The sequence below is a fragment of the Sus scrofa genome, chromosome 1, assembly GCF_054392235.1.
Source record: "Sus scrofa isolate SSC_HxYL_T2T_F1_AM1 chromosome 1, Sscrofa_HxYL_maternal_Yorkshire_Landrace_v2.0, whole genome shotgun sequence".
Lineage (NCBI taxonomy): Eukaryota > Metazoa > Chordata > Mammalia > Artiodactyla > Suidae > Sus > Sus scrofa.
The window spans coordinates 203,506,913-203,531,933 of NC_139383.1; the positions used below are offsets into that span (position 1 = coordinate 203,506,913).

The window sequence follows — 25,021 nt, forward strand, 5'->3', positions numbered from 1 at the left end:
GGGAGGATTCCTTTTTTGAGAAGCCACTTTTGACAAAATATTTCTTCTCTTGCCATGCTGAACTTTTTTTTTTTTCTTTTTAGGGCTGCAAGTGCAGCATATAGAAGTTCCCAGGCCAGGGTTCAAATCAGAGCTACAGCTGCAGGCCTACACCACAGCCACAACAATGCATGATCTGAGCTGCGTCTATGATTTACACCACAGCTCACAGCAATGCTGAATCCTTAACCCACTGAGCAAGGCCAGGGATTGAAACCTCATCCTCATGGATGCTAATCTGGTTCATTACTGCTGAGCCACAATGAGAACTCCTCATCTTTTTGTAAAAAGTATAGTTGATTTATAACATCATGTCAGTTTCTGCTGTACAGCAAAATGACCCAGACATGCATATATATATGATATGCATATTATATATATATAATAAATACACATTATTTTTCTCATATTATCTTCCATCATGTTCTATATCAAGAGACTGGATATAGTTCCCTGTGCTATATATACAATAGGAGCTCATTTCTTATCCATTCTGCATGCTGATCCTGAAAGTCATACATTCCTGAAGTCTAGTTTGGGGATAGAAGAAAGCTGTTTAATATCTATCAGACTTAGATTAAATGAGCAACAATCCTTTATTCTGGTAAGTCATGGAGATTTCAGGGTTGGTATGCTTCAAGAACAAGACTTAATCATCCTATTAAAGTGAATGTCAGGTCCAAAAATGGGATACTCATATTACAAAAACCTGATGTATGAGTCATTGAATAAGGGGTTGAGCAGTAAGCTATGGAGAACTTGGTTCTTGAGCTGAAAAGATGATCCATTTTTAACAGTGAAAACAGTGAGAACATGTGTAATATACTTGTAGTGCTAGAGAAAAAAATTAAAAGAGTTATTAGTGATATATTAGCTACTACCCTGGACTTAGGAAGGACTTACAAGAAAAAGATGAGCTGAATAAATTAACCTGTGTACAAGCAGAAATGAATTCGAATGAAACAGAAAAAGTCTGCAAATCTGGAGCTTTGCAATGTTGGAAAACTGCTTCTATAGCCCGAACAGTAAGAGAAGAAAATGGACAAGGCTCTGAATGACAAATGTCCAAAATAACCTCACAGAAGGATAAAGCGATTCATGGCAAAGATCAGATTATCTCTGAGAGCTTGAAGGTAGTTTTAATTAAGTTGAGAGGGAAGTGTGAAGGCAAAAATAAGAAGTAATATAATGGTTCTAATATATAATATCTCTGAAGATATCTGGACATGATTATTAGCACATGATGCTGATTGAAAGACAATGAATCAGAATCCAGCCCAGTTTTGAAAGAAATGAGCATAAGAAGCCACAAGCCTAGAAACATCTTTGCCTGTCTGAGATTTTAGACAATGCTAGGACCTTTGGTGAGCCCCTTAGACAGCAGAGATAGAGAATATAGAAGTCATGCACACACGAGCCCTTTCAGATAGCACAGGCAGGGCCTGATCTAGAATTCAACTCCACCTGGCATTAAAAAGCTTCAGTTTTCCAAGTAGAGTCACTTTAATCAATACCTGCTGCCTCCCGCACCTTCCATTTTCCAAGTGAGAATGTTCACTACAGTCATTCTATTCTGGTTATACCATTGTGTAGTGTGGTGTGTGTGTGTGTGTGTGTGTGTGTGTGTTTAGTGGGGAAGGGTTTAGGTAAGAGAGCAGCATTTTAGTTCCCAATTCTCTGGCCTCAGAGTTTACACTGCTGTATTAATGAAGAGACTGCCAAAAGTTGACTAGTTTTCTGTTTCTTTGTTTTTGCTTTTTTTCCTGCAGAATATGGAAATTCCTGGGCTAGGGGTCAAATGGAGCTGTAGCTGGGACCTACACCACAGCCATGGCAACTCAGGATCTCAGCTGCATCTGCAACCTACACATCAGCTTGGGGCAATGCTAGATCCTTAATCCACTGAGTGAGGCCAGTGAGGCCATATCCTCACAGAGAAAAACTTAACCTACTGAGCTACAAGGAGAACTCTGATATGTTGCTTCATTTGAGTTAAATATTTGTGTTATTTACTAATCATTTGCCAGAACAAAGGGAAGGCAATGTGGCATAACCAGCATCTGTGTGCACATGTGTAAATCTGCAGCAGCATGACATAATCAGTATGCATGTGTAACATTGTAACATAGATTATCCACCCAGAATTTATAGAATGTATATTACCTTATAAGGGGGACAGAGGGACCAAAATGTAAAAGGGAAAATAACAGAGTATATAAGACAGCACCTCGCTGTGTTTGGGGCTCAGCCTTTGGATATGAATCCGCTCAGCCAGTGCTGGCACGAATAAATGCTGCTTCCTGGCAAAAAGCCTAGGTGTCCTGTCTCTCTGTATGAGAATCCAACAACACTCCAAACTCACCTTTTTTCTTCATTTTTAAAAGACAGCTCTATTACATTATAATTGTCACACAATAAACAATATAATTAAAGTGTACAATTTAATCTGTTTTGACATAAGTATACACCTGTCAAGTCTTCACCACAATCAAGGTAACGAACATACCCATCATTCCCAAATAATTCCTCAAGTTGCTTTGTAATCCTCCTGCTTAACCTTCCCCACAAACCCCCATCCTTTAACAAATACTGGCTTGCTTTCTGTTACTTTAGGTTAGTTTTTATTTTCTATACTTTATATGTATGGAATTATAAAACACATCCTTTTTTCTTCATCTTGCTTCATTCACTCAGCATAATTATTTGCTCATTTACTCATGTTGCAGAGGCATATATCGACAGCTTATTCTTTTTAAAAAATGGCTGAGTAATAGTGTATCTGCATATACCTTAGCTTATCATTCATCTGTTCATGAGTATTTGGGTTGTTTCCATTTTTTGACTATTACAAACAAAGTGGCTTTGAACATTTACATTTTTATGAATATGTACTTTTTTTTCTTTTAGGTAAATTCCCAGGAATGGAATGGCTACAAATTCACCCTTCATGACTATTCTGTGATAAATGGATCTTCACTCTTTGCTGTTTTTCCTTTGCCAGCTTCTCTTCTGCAGTACACAGCAATGGAGGGAGCTTCCAGGAGAAGAAGTTTGCTCCCTGCTTCTGCTGTGTTCTTGAGGCATGATCTCTCAGTTTCTGCAGCTTCACTACCATCAGGCTTCTGCACTGCATGGTGGCCAGCAGCTCTTAGAGGCCAATAGCTTGCTTGTCATCCCCTCTATGAGTTGATTGCCGTAGAGTACCTTCAAGGAGACACCACTTTGAAACAACTTTCTTAGAAGACAATTTTCCAGCAAATTTCAGAAGGTAGATTTCCAGAAAGGTCTCCCAACAGAGCGCCATAGTGACTTCTCTGCCATCAGAGAGTGATGCAATGCCTCTCCAGTCAGGTTAGATCTCAGCCCTGGCTTTCCAGGTGGGGAGTGGGCACTGACTCCACCTTGCATGTGCCATCTCAGCCCCAAGTCCTGACTGCTCCTTATGTCTTCTGTTCCTATATCCTTTACAGTTCTCTTGACTTCTAACTAGCAAATCCTTTATTAATCCAATCCCTTGTCTCAACAAACAGTTTGTCATATGAAAGTTTCTCTGTTCCAATTACAATGTGGTTTCTTTCTCCTGCTTGGACTAGAAAATACAATGAATTGACTGGGTCGAATCCTAGGTTGTCTCCCTTGGGAGGAGCAAATATATTCCACACTTGGGAGAATGGACCATCTGGAGATTTAGTGATGGAAAGCACTTTCTGTGGCAAAGAGGGTTTGTGCTCCTCAGGACTCTGTATGTTTACCAGTCTTCTTTGAAGATAACTTATTTAGTACCTTTTTTTTTTTTTTTTTTTTTTTTGCTCCATATCATAGCACTTGTGACACGAAAGAATGGGGAGAATCTATTGACCTTCTGCTGTATTTACATATAAAGAAGGTAGAGACTAAAGTTTAGTGGTCAGTATTGTACTCTAGGTGCCCACCTTATAGACCACACTTAATAAATATCTGTTGATAGGACACTCTCCTCGCTCAGGTAGGTTAGGTTTCTTGGATACTGACTATGTATCAGGCACTATTCTAAATGCTTTGATAAATCATCTCTGGTGAAACAACCATCCTATGAGATCCATATTATTATTATCCCCACTTTACAGATCAGCAAATTAGGGAGCTCTGAAAGTTAAGTGAGTTTCTATAAAGGAAAATGCATTTCAAAACAAGAAAGACCAAATCCAAAGCCCTCCATTAGAAAGGCTGCGCCTACTTTCTCCCCATGGCCATCAGGATTCAGCCTGAATGACCAGTGTGTTTGGCTGGCTTTCTTCCTTGTTCTAGGCTTCAGTTTGTTTCCCCACTCAGGTAAAGATAAATGCTGACCAAAAGCACTGGGGCAGCACATCACAGGGAGATGCTAAATAAAGCTTGAGGGGAGAAATAAACTTATGGAAAGGCTATGTAGGAATAAAAATAGGAAAATATGTTAATGTCAGAAGTGGAAAGAAGCATGAGCAGGATGGAAAGAGAGGGATGAAGAATAGCACTGGGAGTGTGCATTACACTCAGGCTTCTTATGGCAGGACAACGCTGGAGTTCCTTTTTTGCATGAAAATGGCTCATGCCATAAAGTCCTGAGGGAAGGCAGGTTTTTTTTTTAATTTTGTTTTATAGAATTTTTTCTTTAGTGCAGTTCCTCAAATAAATGAAACCCAATCTTTTTCCTTGGATCTGTTAATCTCTACTAGGGACAGAGTCCGCTGTTTATATATATATATATATATCCTGACCTAACTTGTCAGGATATCTCCCAAAGGCTTTTTAGTACTTCGACTTTGATCTCCACCCATCTTGAGAACTCTAGCTACTGCTTCAAGACTCACAACCTTTTTCCAAAACCCTACATAGTGATATGCCCTTGGGTCAATCTCAATTTTGTTATGCACCTTAGACTAGGTGCTTACAATTGCTGAATCTCCCTTGAGAGAGATGGAAGAGTCCCATTCATTCCACCATATCAGTTTGGAACAAGGTCAAGTGTTTATAATAGAAAATCTGATTATTGAAGCTTTAAAGAAAAAGGCTTTGCTTTTCTCCCATAACAGCAGCAGAAGTGTTCAATTACTATCATTTTACTAACTCATCCATATTAGATCTAGTGTCTCTGCCATTCTTATAGCCTCTTCCAATCACAGAAAGGCTGCTGCAGCTCCAGCTATCATATCTGAATACAAATTAGGAAGTCTGTGGAAGGAGGAAAAGGTGTTTCAGACACAACCACTTTATTTAATAAGGAAAGCATATATTTTATAGACCACCTCTTCCCAGCAGACTTCCACTTCAATTTTATTGACCAGATTTGGTTGGAAGTCTTTCCATAGATGCTGGGAAATTGTGAATCAGGTTTATCAGGATTGTCTTTGAGCAATCTTGCCTTTAGTTGTCACCCTCAAAAGTTGGGTTTCTCAAGGGATGGTGGGTACTGCATTGGGCAATGGACTGAATTGGCTGCACCTCCTGATTAATTCACTTCATCAGACCCTACTCAGCCCCTTTTAGCTCTATAGCCTCCCGTCTTGCAATCTGACTTCAAGGCCCCTGTCTGCTTTGGCTTTGTGTCCAGGCACCATGCTGTGGAAGAGATTGCTCCCTACCCACTACATCACAGAGCTGTATAACGGGTTGTATATGGCATGTAACACTTTACAGGTTAAAAAAATAATAATTGTGAATAGTGTTGCTAACATTCCTCCGGTAGTTATGTGAAAGTGCTGGCATAAAGCCTAGCATATGGTATGGTATGGTGCTGAGTCTAGATTCCTTCGACATTCAGATCAGGACTTGCTAGAATGTACCAGGTAATGGCCAATGTGCCGTGAGAACAAAAAGATATCTAGAATTTCTGCTGCCTGATCAAGGCTTGGCACACAAACACTTTGCTCACCCCCTTCCCCGCCTTTCTATCCCTTCCCCCTTTATAGTCATTTTTTAAAAACAAATTGTTCTGTTTACAGTTTGGAAAGTCTCGTGTTGTCTTGTCGGCAGTGCTTTCTGACAGGGTGAGACTACAGCGAGGGTGGCCAAGATGCTCTGGATTAATCAGCACGGCAGGAACCCGAGGCAGAGCACCTGCTCAGTGGAGCTACGGTGGGTTAGATGCATCCATCACCATCCATCACTGCCTCCTCAGCCTGCACAGGTAGCTTCTGCCAGCCAGTGGCCAGGGCTCTTCAAACGCCAAAAAGGACAGGACTTGGTGCTGCTTTAGCCAAGTCTACTTCTGAGATTCCCACAGCTGCAGTTCCAGCTCTTTTCTCTATATTTGTAAACTAAGTGGCTGTGACATGGGAGTCACCAAGGTGGAATAAATCTGGAACATTGAAATACTGTTTTTACAGGCACATTTCTAATCATACCTGCCCTTTAAAACCCACATAAAATCATCGCCATAAGTTCCTCTGCTTTCTAGTGGGATTGTGGCTGTCTGCAATCCCACAGAATGACAGGAACAAGATTTCATTTTCAGTCAGACCTGACACCGCTAAACACTAACATGCACTTTTATGTTTCCATAAACTCTCTCCTTACAGAGCTGTTGATGGAGCATTGGCAACTGAGAAACATGGTCTGGGTAGAGACCCAGATTGGCCCTGGAGTCCAGTGTCTCTGCTACCAGCCTTAGGGTAGCAGTCCAGAAATTTCTCCCATCAGCTAGCTTGCCTCCAGGCCAAGAATTTGCCCTGCCCTCAATGTCTTCTCCCAAGCCAGCTTCTCTGAGTAGATGTGCTGCCTTACAGCACAGCCAATGGATCCAAAAATATGATGAATTTAAAAAATTTTATTTTTAATTTTATATTAAAGTACAGTTTATTTACAGTGTTCTGTCAGTTTCTGCTGTACAGCAAAATGAGTCATATATATATCAATTGTGGATATATATATATATATATAATGATGGAAAATATGAGAAAAAGAATGTGTATATATATATACACACACACACAGTGTTCATATATATATATATATATATATATATATATAAATATATATATATACACACATTCTTTTTCTCATGTCATCTTCCATCATGTTCCATCACAATTGATTGGATAGAGTTCCCTGTGCTGTACAGCAGGACCTCATTGCTTATCCATTCTAAATGTATAATACTTTTCATCTCCTAGCTCCAAACTCCCAGTCCATCTCCCTTCCTCCCTCTCCCCCTTGAAAACCACAAGTCTGTTCTCCATGTCTGTGAGTCTGTTTCTGTTCTGTAGTTCATTTGTGACATATTTTGGATTCCACATACAAGTGGTATCATATGTGTCTTTCTCTGACTTACTTCAGTTAGTATGAAGATCCCTCGCTGCATCCATGTTGTTGCAAATGGAATTATTTCATTCTTTTTATGGCTGAGTAGTATTCCATTGTGTATATGTACCACATCTTCTTAATTCATTCATTTGTCATTGGATATTTAGGTTGTTTCCAGGTCTTGGCTATTGTAAATACTGCTGCTATGACATGGGGGTGCATGTATCTTTTTGAACCTCATTCTCCCCTCAAGGTAACTCATAGTACCCATATTATCATCTAAGCCAAGTAACTTGTAAAACCCTGAAAGACCCTCTGATTCTTCACTGGTGTCACACAAGACATGAGGAGGGGGCTCAGAGACAAAAGGTCAGGATGGAAAAATCTAGAAAGTGGGAAGGGAGAGGAGTCCAGGACAAAATCTGCTGAGTTCATTTTCATACCCATGGTATAAAGAAATAAAACAGGGCAAGACCAATGGGGCCCAATGTGTGATAAATTTGCACTATGCCTTTATTCTATGCCTTGTATTTTTTAACTTAAACCCTTTGGTTGTCCAATTTGTTATAACATAAGCTTGGGAAATGTGGTGGGAAATGTAGCAAGGGAAGAACAATCCGGAATATTCAAGCACATTTTATTCTTCGAGCCACAATTTTCTCAAACACAATGTTTTAAAAGTATTCATTAATGTATGCAGGGTTTATTTTGGTTGTCCATGAAGGCAGATACATTATTATTTCCCCCCTTTGCATCTAGTATCTAGCAACTACCAACAACAACTACTAACACTATTAAACATTTACTGTGAGCTACTTATGAGGTGTGTGTCTGCTCTAAGTGCTACATCATCTGGTTCCAGGGGCTGTAGTCTTATCCATTACACTATATTAACTTCATAATATATAGATATAGCAGAGACTTAACTAATACTTATTTTAGCTATGTGTGACTTGAGGGAACAAATTACAAGAGATTTTAGAGTAGTTTGCTTCTTCTGTTACTTCCCTTTTACTTATGTATATCTTAACATAGAGGATTGCATGCTGGAAGGGAAGAAAAACTATTAAAAGCACAAAAAACTCTGTCTGCTTTATTTTCCCTTTCCTTGGCCCATTTGAGGATTCACACACTCTGGTTTACTGTCCTAAGTGAATGACCCCCAAAACTTACTTGTTCTTGGCCAATGGTGTGTTATTAAAATTTTTTTCTTTTTCCTTTTCTTTTAAGGGCCACACTGAGGGCATATGGAAGTTCCCAGGCTAGGGGTAGAATTGGAGCTGCAGCTGCTGGCCTACACCACAGCCACAGCAACACTATATCTGACTTGCATCTGTGACCTCCACCACAGCTACAGGAATGGCAGATCCTTAACCCACTGAGCAGGACCAGGGATCAAACTCACATCTTCGTGGACACTATGCTGGGTTCTTAGCCCACTGAACCAGAATGGGAACTCTGCAATATTTTCTTGTTTTAACAGACTTCTGGTCATTTAAAGAAAGATAATCAAGAATAGATCATGTGATGCCTCCACATTGCCACTGGAAACATCTGGTTAACAGCACTGCCAACCAGTAGATGCATCCTGCAGGTTTATCAGAACATGAGTCTCCTTGGACAGGTGAATTTACTTCTTTCCTTCATTAGCTCATGAGAGTTTTTAGTTGCATTTCATATCTCTGAACTTGAAGAACAAGATTTAAAAAGATAATGGATGAAAAACCTTCTATTAAAAAAATAGAGCAGGAAAAGAGTGCTGTCTGATGACTGTGCTATTTTGTTGCCATCACTGAGATTCATCATAGAATCTGTAGACAAAGAACACTGGCAACAATCTTGGCCAACTTGGTCAATTTTTAGATCAAGAAACTTAAATAAGGACATATAACTTGCTTTGACCACTAAAACTGAGGTCTCCTTATATTCAAATCAGAGTACTTTCTTTTTTTTTTTTCCTTTGTCTTCTTAGGGCTGCACCTGCAGCATATGGAAGTTTCCAGGCTAGGGGTAGAATCAGAACTGCAGCTGCTGGCTTATGCTACAGCCACAGCAATACACAATCCAAGCTGCATGTGTGACCTACACTATAGCTCACAGCAATGCCAGGTCCTTAACCCACTGAGCAAGGCCAGGGATTGAACCTGTGTCCTCATGGATGGTAGCTGGATTTGTTACCACTGAGCCATGATGGGAACTCCCAAATTAGAGTTCTTTCTAGCATATCAGTTCCCAGAGCAAGTGATCCTATGTTCTATGAATTGCATAAAATAATAGGGATTACAATGATATAGTATTAAGAATTCAGGAGGGAACGGGTGGAAATAGAGCTGCTCTTTAGAGGAAGCAGATATAAAATACAGTGGAAAAACAAAACAAAACAAAACACAGCTGTCTGGATAGAACATCATGATTAAGAAAAGGCAACCCTTAAGGTCATGTTTAGAGACCATTTTGAAGGCCAGTTATGAGCTAGTTTGTGGAAAATTTCAAATACCAGAATTAAAAGGTAATGTTATATTGTCAATAATTCTATTATTCATTCAACTGCATTCACAAATTATGCTTCAATATTTAGAAGACTGATTTAAACTTGGCCTTAAAAAAAATCACCATGGAGACCATAGCTGACTAACAATTTCATTTCCACCAGGAAGTCTCTCATAGACAGTCAAGCCCAGAGCACTTAAACACTGGCTAAAAAAATCTTCCCATCAGAAAGAAAAATCAGTCTGGATTCATGTAACTAGACTTAATGGAAGGAAGTTTCTCCCAAAGGTTAATTTCTGCCTTCAGCAAAACCTTCCTAATGGGCCATTCTATGGTAAACAGTAGAACGGAAGAATGGGGAGTGGTTATAGTTGATGTCACTGCAAAGCAATTTTGGAAGAAAATACAACACTCAGGTCCAGCCCCTGAAGAGCTGTCCTACCCTTGCCACTGAGGTGAACTATATGTGACCTAATTGATTGTTTTTGTCTAAGGACTTGTGATTTGAGTTAGTCTCGGAAATTCCCTTTCGTAACAATTCTCTAGCCTTGACTCCCATGCAGATCTATACAGAAAGAAGGAAATTGACAGGTTTCTTTACAAGCTTTCACATAGGCCCTGTATACTGTCCAATCAGCTACCTGTCCACACAGCCATCCATTTCAGAACCTGAAAGATCTGAATTGCTGGCATTCATCGAATGATTTGATAATGGCCAACTATCCCCTAACTACTTTTAAATGTGTCAGCAGAGGCTAAAGTTAACGGTCAGGTCTGTTCTTGCTGTAACATCATGTTTAGAATATTACTTGGTTATTCATAGGCATGTTAGAGAAATTTACATGATACACAAGCAATAGTGGATATAAAAGGGCTCTTAAGGGGAATGTATTGGAAGGAGTTTGAACTAGGTCTCAGGAAAACTGTGTGTGAGTCCTAACGATTGCCAGCTGGGTGACCTCAGGACTCATCCTCCTTAACCTCATTTTCTCCATTAGTAACCTATATGAGCTAGATAAGACTCATTCAAAATTCCTTCCAGCTATATATTTCCATGATCCCACAATTACATTTATCTTGTCCTTTAAAATACCAAACACAACCACAAATAGGCATTTCATAAACATTACTAGAAAACATCACATATGAATTTTTTTCACTTGTATGTCTTCCCTGAAACTCCCATATTTTAAGTACTAAGCTAGAGATTCTGCAAATTGCACATTTCATTTTGTTTGTATATTTAGGCAACTATGATGCCTTCAGGGTTATGGTTATAAATGATGGTATTGACTTGTTTTAAGAAGCAAATAACTCCAGGAAAATGTGTCCCAATAGAATTCAAAGTGTTTCCAACCAGAGTCCTCCCCCTCAACCACCCACACACACACATAATACACACACACACACACACACACACACACACACACACACACACGTTAAAATTTCAAAGCATGTAAAAAAAGTCATGTTAACATGGAGAGAATACAGCAAAACAACAACATCAAAAAACACTGCTATTCATTTTGTTGGTGTATTTTTTCCATTAAAGAACTCAGACATCCACATAGAAAAGTGCTATGAAAATAATTGTTGAGTTATCTTGGGTAATTCCTTTGTTAGCATATTATTTCTTAGATTCCAATATCCTGAAATGCAAAGCTAATACAAATTTGATGTCATAGCAGATTAAACGTGTTTCCTCTCACTAAGATGCCAAAAATTATGCAGCAATAATCATTTATTTTTTTGAAGAGATTTATCTACAAGAGAAAATATTTGTTTAAAAAAGAGGTCAAACTGAACTGATTACCTCTAAGTAAACATTTATTCCTAGGCTGACCCCTTATGATTATATAATAGCATTAAGTAGTTAAGTACGTTACCACATGCATTGTTTCATCTGTTTAGAGTTGTTCTAAGTGAAAGCCAAGGCAGGGTTTTTATTTTCTCTCTAGAGGGTTTTTCAGAGATTAAATGACTTGCCTAAAGTAACACCCTCAGCAATTAAACTGGAACAAGAAACTACATCTCCTAATTCACATCCCAGCAAGGTCTGCACTATGTTCTATGAGATGGGAAGGAGTGAGCCATTGATTATATTATGTTTTGTTATTTATTCGTGATCTTTTTATTAGATTTTGGGAAAAGACAAATAGAAAGTTGATGGTATGTGTCCTTACAAGCATGATAGAGAAGAGTAAAGTGCAGAACATAATAGATTGTTCCAATTCATGACAACCAAATTACACACACCCTTGCCAAAGTATTATCCAGCGAGAGGTTGTTTATGAAATTGAGGATACACATGTAGTGATCTCAAGGCAGAGGCATCTCCCAGTGTACAGAGTTCAGAGACAATGTTTTGTATATCTGTGAATATAATATATAGGGCTTTGGTTGAACACAGAGATGAATGTGGATAATCATAAAGATGGCTATTTTGAGGAGTTTGCCAATTTTATTTAAAGGTGATATACTGGCACTCTGGATTCCTTCAAAGTTCACCAGCCTGAGTGGGAATACCAGGTAGTTCTTGGATTTCAGAAGCTCCTGAGTGTTGAACTGGTTATCTGAAAGGAACCTCTGGACTCTGGGCTGGACTCTGCTCTCACATAATTTTGAGACTTTTGGGTTGGGAATCTCTTCATTTCTGTGTGTTGGTGGGTAACACGCAGGCAAAGGCGATGGAAATGCATGGATGGAGGCAGACATCTGAGTTAGTATTTGAAGAAGGTGATCATTTACCAGGATTATGACATTCAACTATCCCATTTTGCACATTGTCCACTATCCTATGAAAAGGTAGTATAAAAACTCCTTCTTTGATCTGATGCTAACATTCTTTATGTCCGGAGCCACAAAGGGCAGACCTTGAGTGTGTCAAAATTTTATCTTCCCCACTCAAAAATGCTGGACTGTGTTTTCCTAATATTACCATTTACATCAGATATTTTCTTATTAAGAAAATTGTTTAAGACATGAACTGAGAAGACTGAATAGTGATAAGTGAAAATGAAATAAGAAAGAATATACATGAATTGTGGAATGGGGAAGAGGAAATGGCAGACATCGTGGAGGGGAACTGTAAGAAATTCATAAATTAATACAGCTTAAATTAACATCCATCAACTTCTAATTTAAAACTATTTAGATAAAATATAAGCACAAACTTTGTTATGTTCATCTATTCCAATGAAATATTTTATTGCCAGAAACTTTGTGATTAGAAGAGGTTGGGATATAAGAGACAGAGGTGCACACTCTAAATGTTAAATTGTAAAAAGAAGCCTCTAATTCATGTGCACAAGCACACATCATGAAACATGAAAAAAAAAAAAAAGATTGAGTGACATAGCACACTGCTCATTAAAACTCATGCCTTATTCCACATTTATAAAGACTCCAGAACACATTGATTGTCTCCTGGAAAAAGCAAAAGTAGTGGATCAAGCTACCCTGGATTGAAATACCTGCTCCTCTCCTCATTCACTGAATAATTTCAGTCAAGCAGCTTGGGACCTTTGAGTCTCAAGGAAAACCAGATCTATTGTCAGGATTGACATGGATTACAACCGGGCCAGAAAGATCTTTCTACAAACAAGACATCTCTTGGACCATGTTCTCTCTCATCCTCCTGCATGAGCTATGTGCTTTGTCTTTGCTTCTCTCTGTCTCTCTGCTCTACTTCTCTTCTGCATTGCAGATGCTGCCAACACAGAGGCTCAATGTCTTTACACCGCCAGTTTGCATAACATCCATCCTGGCTTCAATTTTGCTTTGAGACTTTTCAAAACTGCTGTTCCTTGAGCCAATTAAAGCATTATCTCAATACCCTTAGTTTAAATGGCCCATACAGGGATCTGATTAGCCTGGTTCATTTTTTGTTACGATTTATTTTCATTTCATGAGCTATAATTACATAAAGTGCATAAAATTTGATATCTATATAATCCACATATCTTTATATGCTGCTTTTCCTTTTTTTTTCTTTTATTTTTTTTGCTCTTTTTGCCTTTTCCAGGGCTGCTCCCACAGCATATGGAGGTTCCCAGGCTAAGGGTCCAGTCAGAGCTACAGCTGCGGGCCTACACCACAGCCACAGCAATGTGGGGCAGGATCTGAGCTGCGTCTGCGACCTACACCACAGCTCATGGCAATACCGGATCCTTAACTCACTGAGCAAGGCCAGGGATTGAACCCACAACCTCATGGTTCCTAGTCGGATTTGTTAACCACTGCGCCAAGACAGGAACTCCCTTTATATGCTGGTCTTGAAGTAGTTGCTCATCTTTGGTCTAACAATGTTAATGGGAGGCCTCAAATGAGGTTGTGTGATACACATTTATGTTTGTCTTTTCTTCAGTGGCTTTGAGAGGAGCAGTTGCCCTCAAGGTCTGTCATAGGCAGATAGATACAATGATTGAAGTTTCTAGTACACTGGGACTTTGAATTACTGTTTCCAATGGCTGTTACTGATTATCATTATCAGCCCTGGATTCTGTTATCGACAGCTCATCTACTTAGTATAGCTTTCTGTCTAGATCTTAGTCTAAAGTAATTTTTCCTGGTGTTTATAAATTCAGCTCATTTTGAGGCATAAGAACATAGATTCTTAGCTTATCTCAGTTTGTTATAATAATATACAACCAGGCTTCCTAGAGAGAGAAAAACTTTACTCAGGTCCTGGCACTAGTTCAGAAAGTAATGCTGCATAGAAATTATAGTGGTTGCCCCATGGCATATGCTCCTTCAGATTTTTGCCTTGGTATCTTGAAAAAAATTTTTTTTTGTCTTGGCAATTCTTCACCTCAGCTTCTATTGTTGGTATTGCTTTTATATGAGTATCCTGTATGTGTCTCAAAGTCAAACTCTGCAACAAGGAAAAATCTTATTGGCTTAGAAAGTCACCATCCAGCAGAGGGCACTCTCGTTGGCTTTAGATAGAGCTTTCCCACAAGGTCACTTCATGAGTCTAAGGGATGCCTGTAAATAAGCTCTTTTGGATCAGGAGTCAAATCTATTGTACTCAGGGTCATGATGTCACTGGGCACAGATACAGCAAGCTATGCGCATTGAGGCTCTTCAAAAGAGGTTGTGTATAAGGCAGGTTACTAAACTATTCAGAAAAGGTCGTTATAATTGTCAAACCTCTTGCTTGGCCTGAAAGTTTCAAGCCAAGCTTTCTAGGTTCAGAACTAATGATATTCATTTTGCTCAGAATAAAAGATATACATACCAAGGATAAAGTTAGAGGAAATAAAGTCATGGATATGGAAGTTGGCAAGGCAGACTGTGATGAACTCACCCATACTCACTTCTGAAGGAGAACGAGGAGGATAGAGAAAGACTCACAAACCTAGAGGAAGTGAAAGGGAACAATGTAACAGAAGAGAAGCATGAGAGGAAAATTAAGGGAGAGGAAAGTACAGGAAAATATAAATAGAAGGAACAGAGGAGAGAAGAAGCAGATATTAATGTTTTCCTCCTTTATAGATTAGAGTTCTACTCTTCTCTCTGGTCCAGTGACAACTGACTCTTCTATCAAGAAATGAAGAAAAGCTCTCATCAGTGATAGCAAGCCTATCACCACCTATTTAATGGACAGCAACTTAGCCTTGTTAAGAACAAGGCATGTAATAGCATGAGCATGTGTAGAATATATAGACATTCTGAGATTAAAAAAAGAGAATACTGACATTGGAGTAGAGAAAATATTTAGGTTTGGTGTTAGGAAAATTTTCCTAACTCTTAGCCTTATAATATATTTCCTTGAAGGGACCTAATATTCCTATGCTCACCTGGTGTGCCCTATGCTCATATTTGTTGGGAGAGTGGTTCCCAAAATGTGTTACCTGGACCAGCAGTACCAGCATCATCTGGAAACTTGTTAGAAATGCAAATTATTGTGCCCCAGCACATATCAACTGAGTCAGAATCTCCAGAAATAGGATTCAGAACTTTGTTTCAACAAGCCATCCAGATGACCTTTATGCACCTGAAGTGTGAGGTCCATACAAGAAGGAAATGCTATTATTTTTATTATCCACTTGTAGAATATTTGGTGCCAAGAGGTGAGGTCAAGTATTCAGGGAACCTGTGAGCAAGTGGGCTCTGGTTTCTTCCCCTCCACAGTCGCCTCTCTATTTGTCAGGCTTCTTCCCACTTCTGAAAGCCGACAGATTTCAGAGATGTTCTGCCTCTCTCTCTCCAAAGTAGGGGAAAAAAATGGGAACCTGAACATATATATAACCCTTTCGCTAAGCAATCTCTCCATTCATTAGACTTTCTGGGATCATGATTAACCAATGAATTAACACAGAGTTTTTTGTTTTGTTTTGTTTTGTTTTGTTTTGTTTTGTTTTGTTTTGTTTTGTTTTTGTCTTTTTGCTATTTCTTGGGCTGCTCCTGCAGCATATGGAGGTTCCCAGGCTAGGGGTCGAATCGGAGCTATAGCCACCGGCCTACGCCAGAGCCACAGCAACACAGGATCCGAGCCGCGTCTGCGACCTACACCACAGCTCACGGCAACGCCGGATCGTTAACCCACTGAGCAAGGGCAGGGACCGAACCCGCAACCTTATGGTTCCTAGTCAGATTCGTTAACCACTGCACCACGACGGGAACTCCGACACAGAGCTTTTTAATAGAGGAGCCCTTCAAAGCTAATATCACAAGGAACAGGCCTCTACTTCAGAGTAATATGCTAGCCACAAGCCTAACCAATAAGCTCTGGGCACTCGAAATAAAATTGAGCTTGAAATATCCTACTAAGATTACACACCTTCTAGCTTAAATGGGATTAAAAGTCTTCCACACCTTTGCCAATGAAGACCATCCATTGTGCCACTGGGACAGCAGCACTTATTAGCAAATCTATCCTGGTACAAACATCTGTGTATGTGTGTTCATCCATGTATGTGTGTGCAGGTGTGTGGGGGCATATGTGTGTATGCACATGTGAAAAGACATCTGTCTAGGCATTAGATTTAATCTGGGAATTCGATACTCCTGCTACAATCATACAAACTTCATGCTAAGCATGTACAATAAGTGGAAGATACTTATAGAAAATCTCTTTTGTATGTGTAAATGTAATGCATATTTTATTTTAAGGCATCAGCTGGAGTGATAGCTCCATAAAGATATAATGATATTTCCCTTATTGAGGAAAGTCGAATATTTTTGTCCAACTCACATGATTTCAAACTTTGATTCTGCCAGTTATTAGCTGTGTAATATAGGGTAGGTTTTAGAGCTTCTCTAAGCCTCAATGATCCAGTCTGTACAACAAGGGAAATCATACTTAACCTTAAGTTTTATAGTGAGCATTTTGTGAGATAATGTTGATAAACAAATTGAAATGAGAGAGTGCTGAATAATGAATGATATTATAAAAAGATGTGGCCTGGTTCTCAGGAATACAATAGTGTACTTGCTGAGAAATGACAGACACACACGAAGCATCAAACCATGGTAAAAGAGATAAATAGCCAATCAGCAGAGCATGAAAGAATATGACTAATTGCATAATAAATGTTTTAAGAGGTTATAGATGGAAGAACAGAGTGAGCAGGATTATAGGAGAAGATATTCAGATCAGGGCCAACTTGAACTGGACCTTGAAGGGCAGGGAAGGGCAAGAAAAGGTGAGCAGGTGATAACATGCAGTACAGACAGAGAAGACAGTGGATAGCCCACTTTGGCTGGAAAGCTGGCTCTGGGGCCTTGTGTATTTGAAGATAAGCCTAGAAAGGCTGGCTGGGGTGGGCTAAGAGGCCTTTGAATGTCAAGCTAATGCATCATATGGACAACTGAAGGAGACTGTCTTTCCAATTCATTTTAATCTGTTCTAAACCCACATAATTCAACAGATCTAGTTATCCCTTCTGCCTATTTATCATGTTTTCAAAGTTACCTTGTATAAGCGGGAAACAAGGGGCCAGAGATAAGCTATGGGTACATCACCTCATGACTGATGTTTAGCTCTAGTGATCATGTTACTGTGTTCATCTCCCGCAGACCTTAAGCCCATGGCTCTTTCCTGCTGCAGTGCTCTGGGTGCCAATCCTTTTGCATTTTCTGTCTTTTTATTTTTCACAGGATTTGGGAAAATTTCCCCAGTCAGATTGGAAAGTCTCCTCATTTCCATTCAGGCCTTCTATCATGGCTCTGATAATAAACTGAAGAATATTTCTCTCAACCCCCTAAACCTAGTTCTCTGGCTCAAATGTTTATTCCAAACTTCCATTTTTGCACTTAAAATTCTTCTCATTGGTAAAGGCTCCGTAGAAGTCTTTGCTCATTATCTCTTTTTCACTCTAGATTGTTTCATTATGGATCTTTTTATTTAGTTTTGTATAATGAATGAAAAATAGTTTTAGATTTCCTTTTTGATCATAGTTAATATTCTGTGCCACTTAGTGGTATAATTTATAGTATTTACATTTATAACTACAATTATTAGGTGTTATCAGTCTTCTGCTTTAGTTGTTTTTTTTTCTTGTTTTGACTTTCTTGTTATGCCTTTTGTTTTATGAACTATATTCTTTCACTATGTTTTTATTGGTGGATTTCCAATATTAATACCATTATTTATTATATTAAGGCATTCCAAAATAAAATACTACTATAAAATCAACTTTACTTCATATTTATTAACCTTACTAATTTATGATTATAAACTAATTTCATAGTTAAGGACTTATCTCATCTAAGCCAAAATCATGTAACCGAGTTAGTGGAAGATTGAAAACTTCTAAAATTACCTCCGTTTCCCCTTGTGGCTGAACATAGATGCTTTTAAATAAGCCTGTATGGCATAAGCATGAGTTTATTAAGTTACTTTATCACATAGACCTGAGCATTTGCACAGGACAGCCTTCAGTTCAGGTGAGAAGAGGAACTTCAGGAACATGAGAGTGGTAAGTCTACTTCGTGAAGATTTCACTGAACTCAATCCCCTCAGCAGTTATAGCTAATCAGCTGGTCTGGAAAGGTATATCGGGACGGAGCACACTAGGAAGACACTTTTTGTAACTGGCTAAGGCATTGACTACAAGATGGAAACCTCAGGAGAGCACACTGCCTGTAAGGCTTCACAGAAGACTAGGTCATGGACAGTCAGAACCATGCTGAACTAAGCATGCCATGCCTCATTCTACCTGTATCCTATCCCATTGCCCTAAACACCTCCAGGTCCCATGTTCATAACCCAGCCTGGATGCAAGAAGAATAAAACTAGGTCTAATTTTTTTTTCTTTTTTCTTTCTTTCTTTTTTTTTTTTGTCTTTTTGTCTTCTTTTTTTTTTTTTTGTCGTCGTTGTTGTTGTTGTTGCTATTTCTTGGGCCGCTCCCCGCGGCATATGGAGGTTCCCAGGCTAGGGGTCGAATCGGAGCTGTAGCCACTGGCCTGCGCCAGAGCCACAGCAACGCAGGATCCGAGCCGCGTCTGCAACCTACACCACAGCTCACGGCAACGCCGGATCATCAACCCACTGAGCAAGGGCAGGGACCGAACCCGCAACCTTATGGTTCCTAGTCGGATTCGTTAACCACTGCGCCACGACGGGAACTCCCTTTTTTTTTTCTTTTTAAGGCCACACCTGCAGCATATGGAAGTTCCCAGGCTAGGGGTCCAATCGGAGATCTAGCTGCCAGCCTACGCCATAGCTACAGCAATGTGGGGTCTGAGCTGTGTCTGTGACCTACACCACACATGTCAATGCCAGATTCCTGATTCACTGAACAAGGCCAGAGATGGAACCTGTATCCTCATGGATACTAGTCTGATTTGTTTCCCCTTTGCCACAACGGGAACTCCCAAGAGAGCACATTTTTAAATAGGATCATGGAGTCATGGTTAAGAAATCTTTCGCAGGAGTTCCTATTGTGGCTCATCAGGTTAAGAACCTGACATAGTGTCTGTGAGGATGCATGTTCAACCCCTCACCTCACCTGGCATTCCCCGTAAACTGCAGCATAGGTTGCAGATATGGCTTGATCCTGTGTTGCTGTGGCTGTGGTGTAGGCTGTAAGCTGTAGCTCTGATTCGACCCTTAGCCTGGGAACTTTCATATGCTGCAGGTGTAGCCATAAAAAGAAATAAAATGAACCCCAATGGATCTGCCTTGTATAATTCTCCCCCATTGTAACCATGATAAAATTTCATTTGTCTGATCATTCTGCCATAAGACAAAAGGGAGATGACCAGGGTGGACCTACCTTAATCACAGAAGCTTTTTTAAAAGCCTAGAGTTTCCTCCAGTTGGTTGCAGAAGACATCAGAGAATCCAAGCATGAATGGGATTCTACACACTGTTACTGGCTTTGAGGTTCCATGTGCCAAGGCCTGAAGGCAGCCTCATTGAGAACAGCCCTGGCTGACAGCCAGCAAGCAAATGGGCACTTCAATCCTACACCATAGGAACTGGAATCAGCCAACCACCTGATTTGGAAGCAAATTTGTGGGGGTTTTTTGTTTTGTTTTTTTTTTTTTTCCTGAGCCTCCAGGTAAGAACTCCCAAGCTGGCTGACACTTGGGTTTTCAGCTTTGGGGCACCTTTAGCAGAGAATCCAGTAGAGTTTTCCTATAATTTGACCTACAGAACTGTGAAATGATGAATGAATGTTGATTTACACCAGTAAATTTGTGTTTATGTATTTTTAAACAACATAAAGCTAAGGTACAGTCATTGACATCACCCATGATACTTCCCTTTACTCCTGAGACCCATAGCAGAGTTGAGTAAGGCAGTCCCTACTGGCCCTTCTCCTTTGTCCCATTCTGATTCCACTGGGACTTCTGACAGTGAGGGCACTTCCTAATTTGGAGACATCCCTGCCATATTATCTTTGCCGTGTTACCTGGCAAAAAGTATTGTGACATTAATTATAAAGCACTGTGAGAGAAGTTGCCTTGATTACTTCTATGTATAATCTGCTTCCTCTTACCACGAAAACTCTACCACCTGCAGTGGTCACCAAATTAGAGTCCTTGAAGTTTCCATCTTGTTCTTGATCTATATGAGTATTTTTTCCCTTAGGAAGCAAAGTGTGAATGTGCATTTTGTGTGTGTGTGTAAGGGGGTGGACAGCTAATCATTGAACATCCTGGGATCTGAGTGTTGACTTTCTTTTAACTTTCAGAGTCCTGACTTTTCTTGCCTTTTTTTTTTAATGTTACCTCTGGTTCTGTCATCATACAGTCACTTCAGTTATGAAAAAAAAATCAACAACAAGAACAATAACATTCAGAAGATTAGCAAGGTTCAGGTAAACTGTCTTTGTGGAATACCATTGACTTATGCCAAACAACATGGAAACCCATTTCCAGGGGATATGGGAGATGTTAGCAGGGCAAGGATTGTTTCTCCCATTGCTCTTTGCTAAGTCATCTTGTTGAGGGGGCTGGCTCCCTTATAGCATTGCTAAATAGAATTTAGATGAAGTTAAGAAGCAGTGATAATTTAAGATTTGGAGATCAGAGATCCTGGATTAAAGTAAATTGAGTATCTCTTGAACTGACGTAGTGGTTATATGGTGCTCAAAGGTCACTGAATGTAAGCTCACAATGAACTCTAACACCTTTATTCCAGGGTGGTTACAAAATAGAACTCTGACAAAAATATAGCCACTGGGAACACCTTATATTGTTCAGAACACTCATGGAGACCTGAACAATCATTTCCTGACCCACGGCAAACCCATTAATGAAAATCCTGCTAATTCCAACTCAAACCTAATTTTATTTGTATGGGGCCATATTCCTCAATGATGTTCACTTAATCTCTATTTGCAATTCATGTTGTTTACTTTTAAAATGTTGCCCTCAACATTGGAGTCTTCTTTACATGTTTCACACACACACTGGCACCTGCCACAATCAACCCAGTGGGAGGTTCCTTCAGAAGGTCACACAGCATGTTCACCTAAGAATATGGAAGGAGGCTGAGCAAAATTAAGGTGAACAGGTACATGGGAAAAGTGTAAGTTTTGACAAAATTTGAAATTAAGATGCTGAAATTCAGATGGATGTCTAACTGAATTTGAGCAAGAAAGCACAAAGACAAGTTTGCCTCAAGATGGTAAAAGAAGAAAGAAGCTTCACTGCCAGAGAAGATCACTTCTTTTTATGGAGGTTTTGGACCACAGAGAACATGGGAGGAGAGGGGATGCAGCTCACATCCTAACCCTGCCTCTGTCCGAGGTACTTCCTCCCCACACACTCTCTAGGACTTTGTTTCTTCATCTACAAAATAGGGACAATGATTATTACTGACCTCACAGGGATGGTGTGACTAAGAAATGGTGCACCGTAAGGGACCATGGTAATTTATATTTTATTATGATCATGATTATTATCACCATTTTCATAGACAAAATAGTGAAGCTTCCAAGCTAGAGTGTGGAAACTGGAATGCCCTAGAAACAAATTTTTCTGATTTCCTGCTTTCCTTGAATTCTCCTTGACAACCTCTACCCAGAGTCTTTTTTTTAATCAAAAATGAATCTTCTCATCTTCCTTATTCAAAATGTTGCTGTTTGGGATGGTTAACTTCCACTAAAGTTTTGAGGGCCTAGGGATGGGGTGAAATTAGACCCCACAGAACAGGAAATGGGTTAAACACCAGATGTCAATATTTTTCTAAGTCATAATTTCCCACCAGCCCTCTTTTTTTTTTTTTTTTCCCATGGATTTGGGTGTCTGGCCATGTTGGGAAGTCTTCTTTCTCCCTCTTCTCTTTTTCTGCCAGCATGCAAGCCCCAGATCTCTGTTGTTATCTAATGCTCAGAAGAAGCAGCTTCTATCCTTCACCTGACAATACTCCCATTTGCATATCTCCCCCATTCATTAAGCTACCTTCCTAGATAAAAGTCCCCTCTGCTCTGGACCTCTACCCTTAGCAACAGTGAGAACTAGAAGTGTCCAGACAGGGTATGCAGAGATTTTCATGCACTAACTCCCTCAGTAGATAATCTGAGACCCCTCTCTGTCTCCTTGCATGTTGCATGAATGCACCTCCCCCAGCCCAGTGGCTGGGACATGAAATGTCCTCAAGAACTACGAGCACCCTTCCCTACCTAACCCTCTTATACAATCTCTCCCCCAGTCACCAGATCCAAAGGTTATTTTGATTGAAATCCTGAGGGTGTGCAAAGAGGAAGCTGGGCCCCAAAGGCTGAGAGACAAGGTCGGTGAGGGCAGCTGGCACTGGCCCAAGCAGGGATCCAGTGACAGGAGGGGCACTGTTAAAAAGCCCCATCTTTGAATACCCAACAAAGAGTCAGGGACTAGTGGGCGGATGACTGTGCAGCAGAGAGGAAAGGAGCCTGAGAAAGTAGCCGCACCTTGGCTCTCTGCTCCACCGCCTGCCCGCGGAGAGGTCCCAGGTGGCATCACGCTCCCATTCTTAAGAGCACTTTCATCTCTGGAGCCTCTAGCAGGCCCACCGCTGCAAAGGAGAAAAAATTAGATTCTTCCCCCACCCTGTTTGCTGACTCAATTCATCCTCCTCCACTTTTAGGTCTTCCTGTTTATGTTGTCACTTTGTTTCATTATTTTTTATTTTTAGCCCTGATTTCGGAAGCTTTTATTCTGATAGGCATTGGCAGGGTATCAACAGCATCATTCTAGGCTCTGAAAAGATCATTGTGCAAGCCTGGCCCGGGGCCCTTGGGGACAGAGAGCTAGTGTGAGCTGCCTCACGCTGCCTCTTCACCCTCCTGGTGAGCCCAGGGGCTGCTGGCATTCCCCACGGTGGCCAGCACAGCAGCAACGGATATTAGAAATAGACATGACCTTGGCCCTCACCTGGCTCAGCCCCTTCCTCTCCAGTAGGCAAACTGAGACCCAGAAAATTAAAGAATCATACCCAAAGTGACAGAATCATCCCCTTAGAGTGACAGAGTCAGACCCCAAATGGTGAACCTAAAACCCCAGTCTCTTTTCAGTCTTATGCGCTTTCCTATGTGCTAGGGAATCATTTATGGAATGAAATTCCTAAAATATGTGTAGCGATCAGAGTGCCTTCTCCATATATGCATATATACATAGTTCTAGGCACTAAAAGCACTTACTTTCATGAAAAACAAAAAAAGCTAGAATATCAGTGGGAGCTCCTTTCACAGTACCCATATATCCTACTTGTTACTGTTTTTCTTTAAGAAATACAGAAAACAGTTTTTTTTGTTTGTTTGTTTTTTGTTTTTTTTTTTTTGCCGAGAACCAGGGGCAGTAAGCTGGTACGGCTTGCCTCCTTGGACAGGCTGCAGTAGCAATGAAGAGGGCCACGCTTCAGTTCCCAGGACAATGGTCTCTTTGACTGGGAATATACCAAAGCAGAATTACAAGTGTGCGAATAAACAAGGCTGGAGTCAATCTAAAGTTGTCTTACACTCTGTTTTATTAAAGTCAATGCATTTCCGTTCCTATGTGCAGCGCCTAGGTTTGCTTAATTATAGATACCCGGGGTGAATGCTAATAGAGGCAGAGGACAGTCTGTGATTAGAAACCAAGGCCCTTTTCTGACCTCTACAGGCCATTTGGAGGAAAAAAGGAACTGCTTCTAGAAAATCACAGAGCTGGAGGATGGGCCGACCAGGGGATGAAGATTTTTCCTGGATATTTCCTTGCTCTGAGTGTGCCAGCCACATGTGAGCCCCAGTTTCCTGCTGCTCTGCTATCCATGTTTAATAGGTTACTGAGGCAATGGGTAGGAGGTCATTCTTGGGAGTCTTTTTGACTGGAAATGAAGATCTCCATCCTTCAACACGTAATTAATGAAGGCCCACCATGTCTTGAGCACAGTGCTAGGCCCTACATATACAGCAGCGAGCAAAAGCACCTTTGTTGTCCAAGAATCTACAGTCTGGTGGTGGAAACAGAAAGTCCACAAACAAACCTTGCAACAAAAGCTCTGATAGGGTTTCTGCAAGGTGCTATGGGAACTCAGAATCAGATTAAGGTAGACTACCTGGAAGAGACTACACCTAAGCAATACAGTGAATGAAACTGGGCACATAGGTGAGGCAGAGAGTGTGAAATGGCAAAGTGCTTTCTGGAAATCAGAAGAAATTTTTTTTAGGACCTCAGCAGGGGCTTGTTGTTAAGAAAGGAGACCAGATAGCAAGTCAGTGGCTGGATCAGGAAGGGCTCAAGGGCCAAGTTCCATTAGCACTGTATCCTTAGGAAATGGGAAGCCACTGAAAGGTTGGGAGCAGCAGAAATAGA

The 25,021-nt window shown here is 40.3% G+C and overlaps 1 protein-coding gene across 6 annotated transcripts in view; it reads right to left on the reverse strand.

The window, feature by feature from the left end:
* AGBL1 (AGBL carboxypeptidase 1) overlaps window positions 1-25,021 on the reverse strand; it is a 1,231,135-nt gene that overhangs the window by 110,192 nt on the left and 1,095,922 nt on the right. Inside the window, exon 23 of one of the 6 annotated variants that reach the window (XM_084983077.1) lies at window positions 13,764-15,148. The exons of the other annotated variants lie outside the window; for them this stretch is intronic. Within the exon in view, the coding sequence (XP_084839203.1) occupies window positions 15,094-15,148 (55 nt within the window). The 3' untranslated portion in view covers window positions 13,764-15,093. Of the gene's footprint in view, window positions 1-13,763; window positions 15,149-25,021 lie in introns of those variants that run through there. 6 annotated transcript variants of the gene reach the window in all.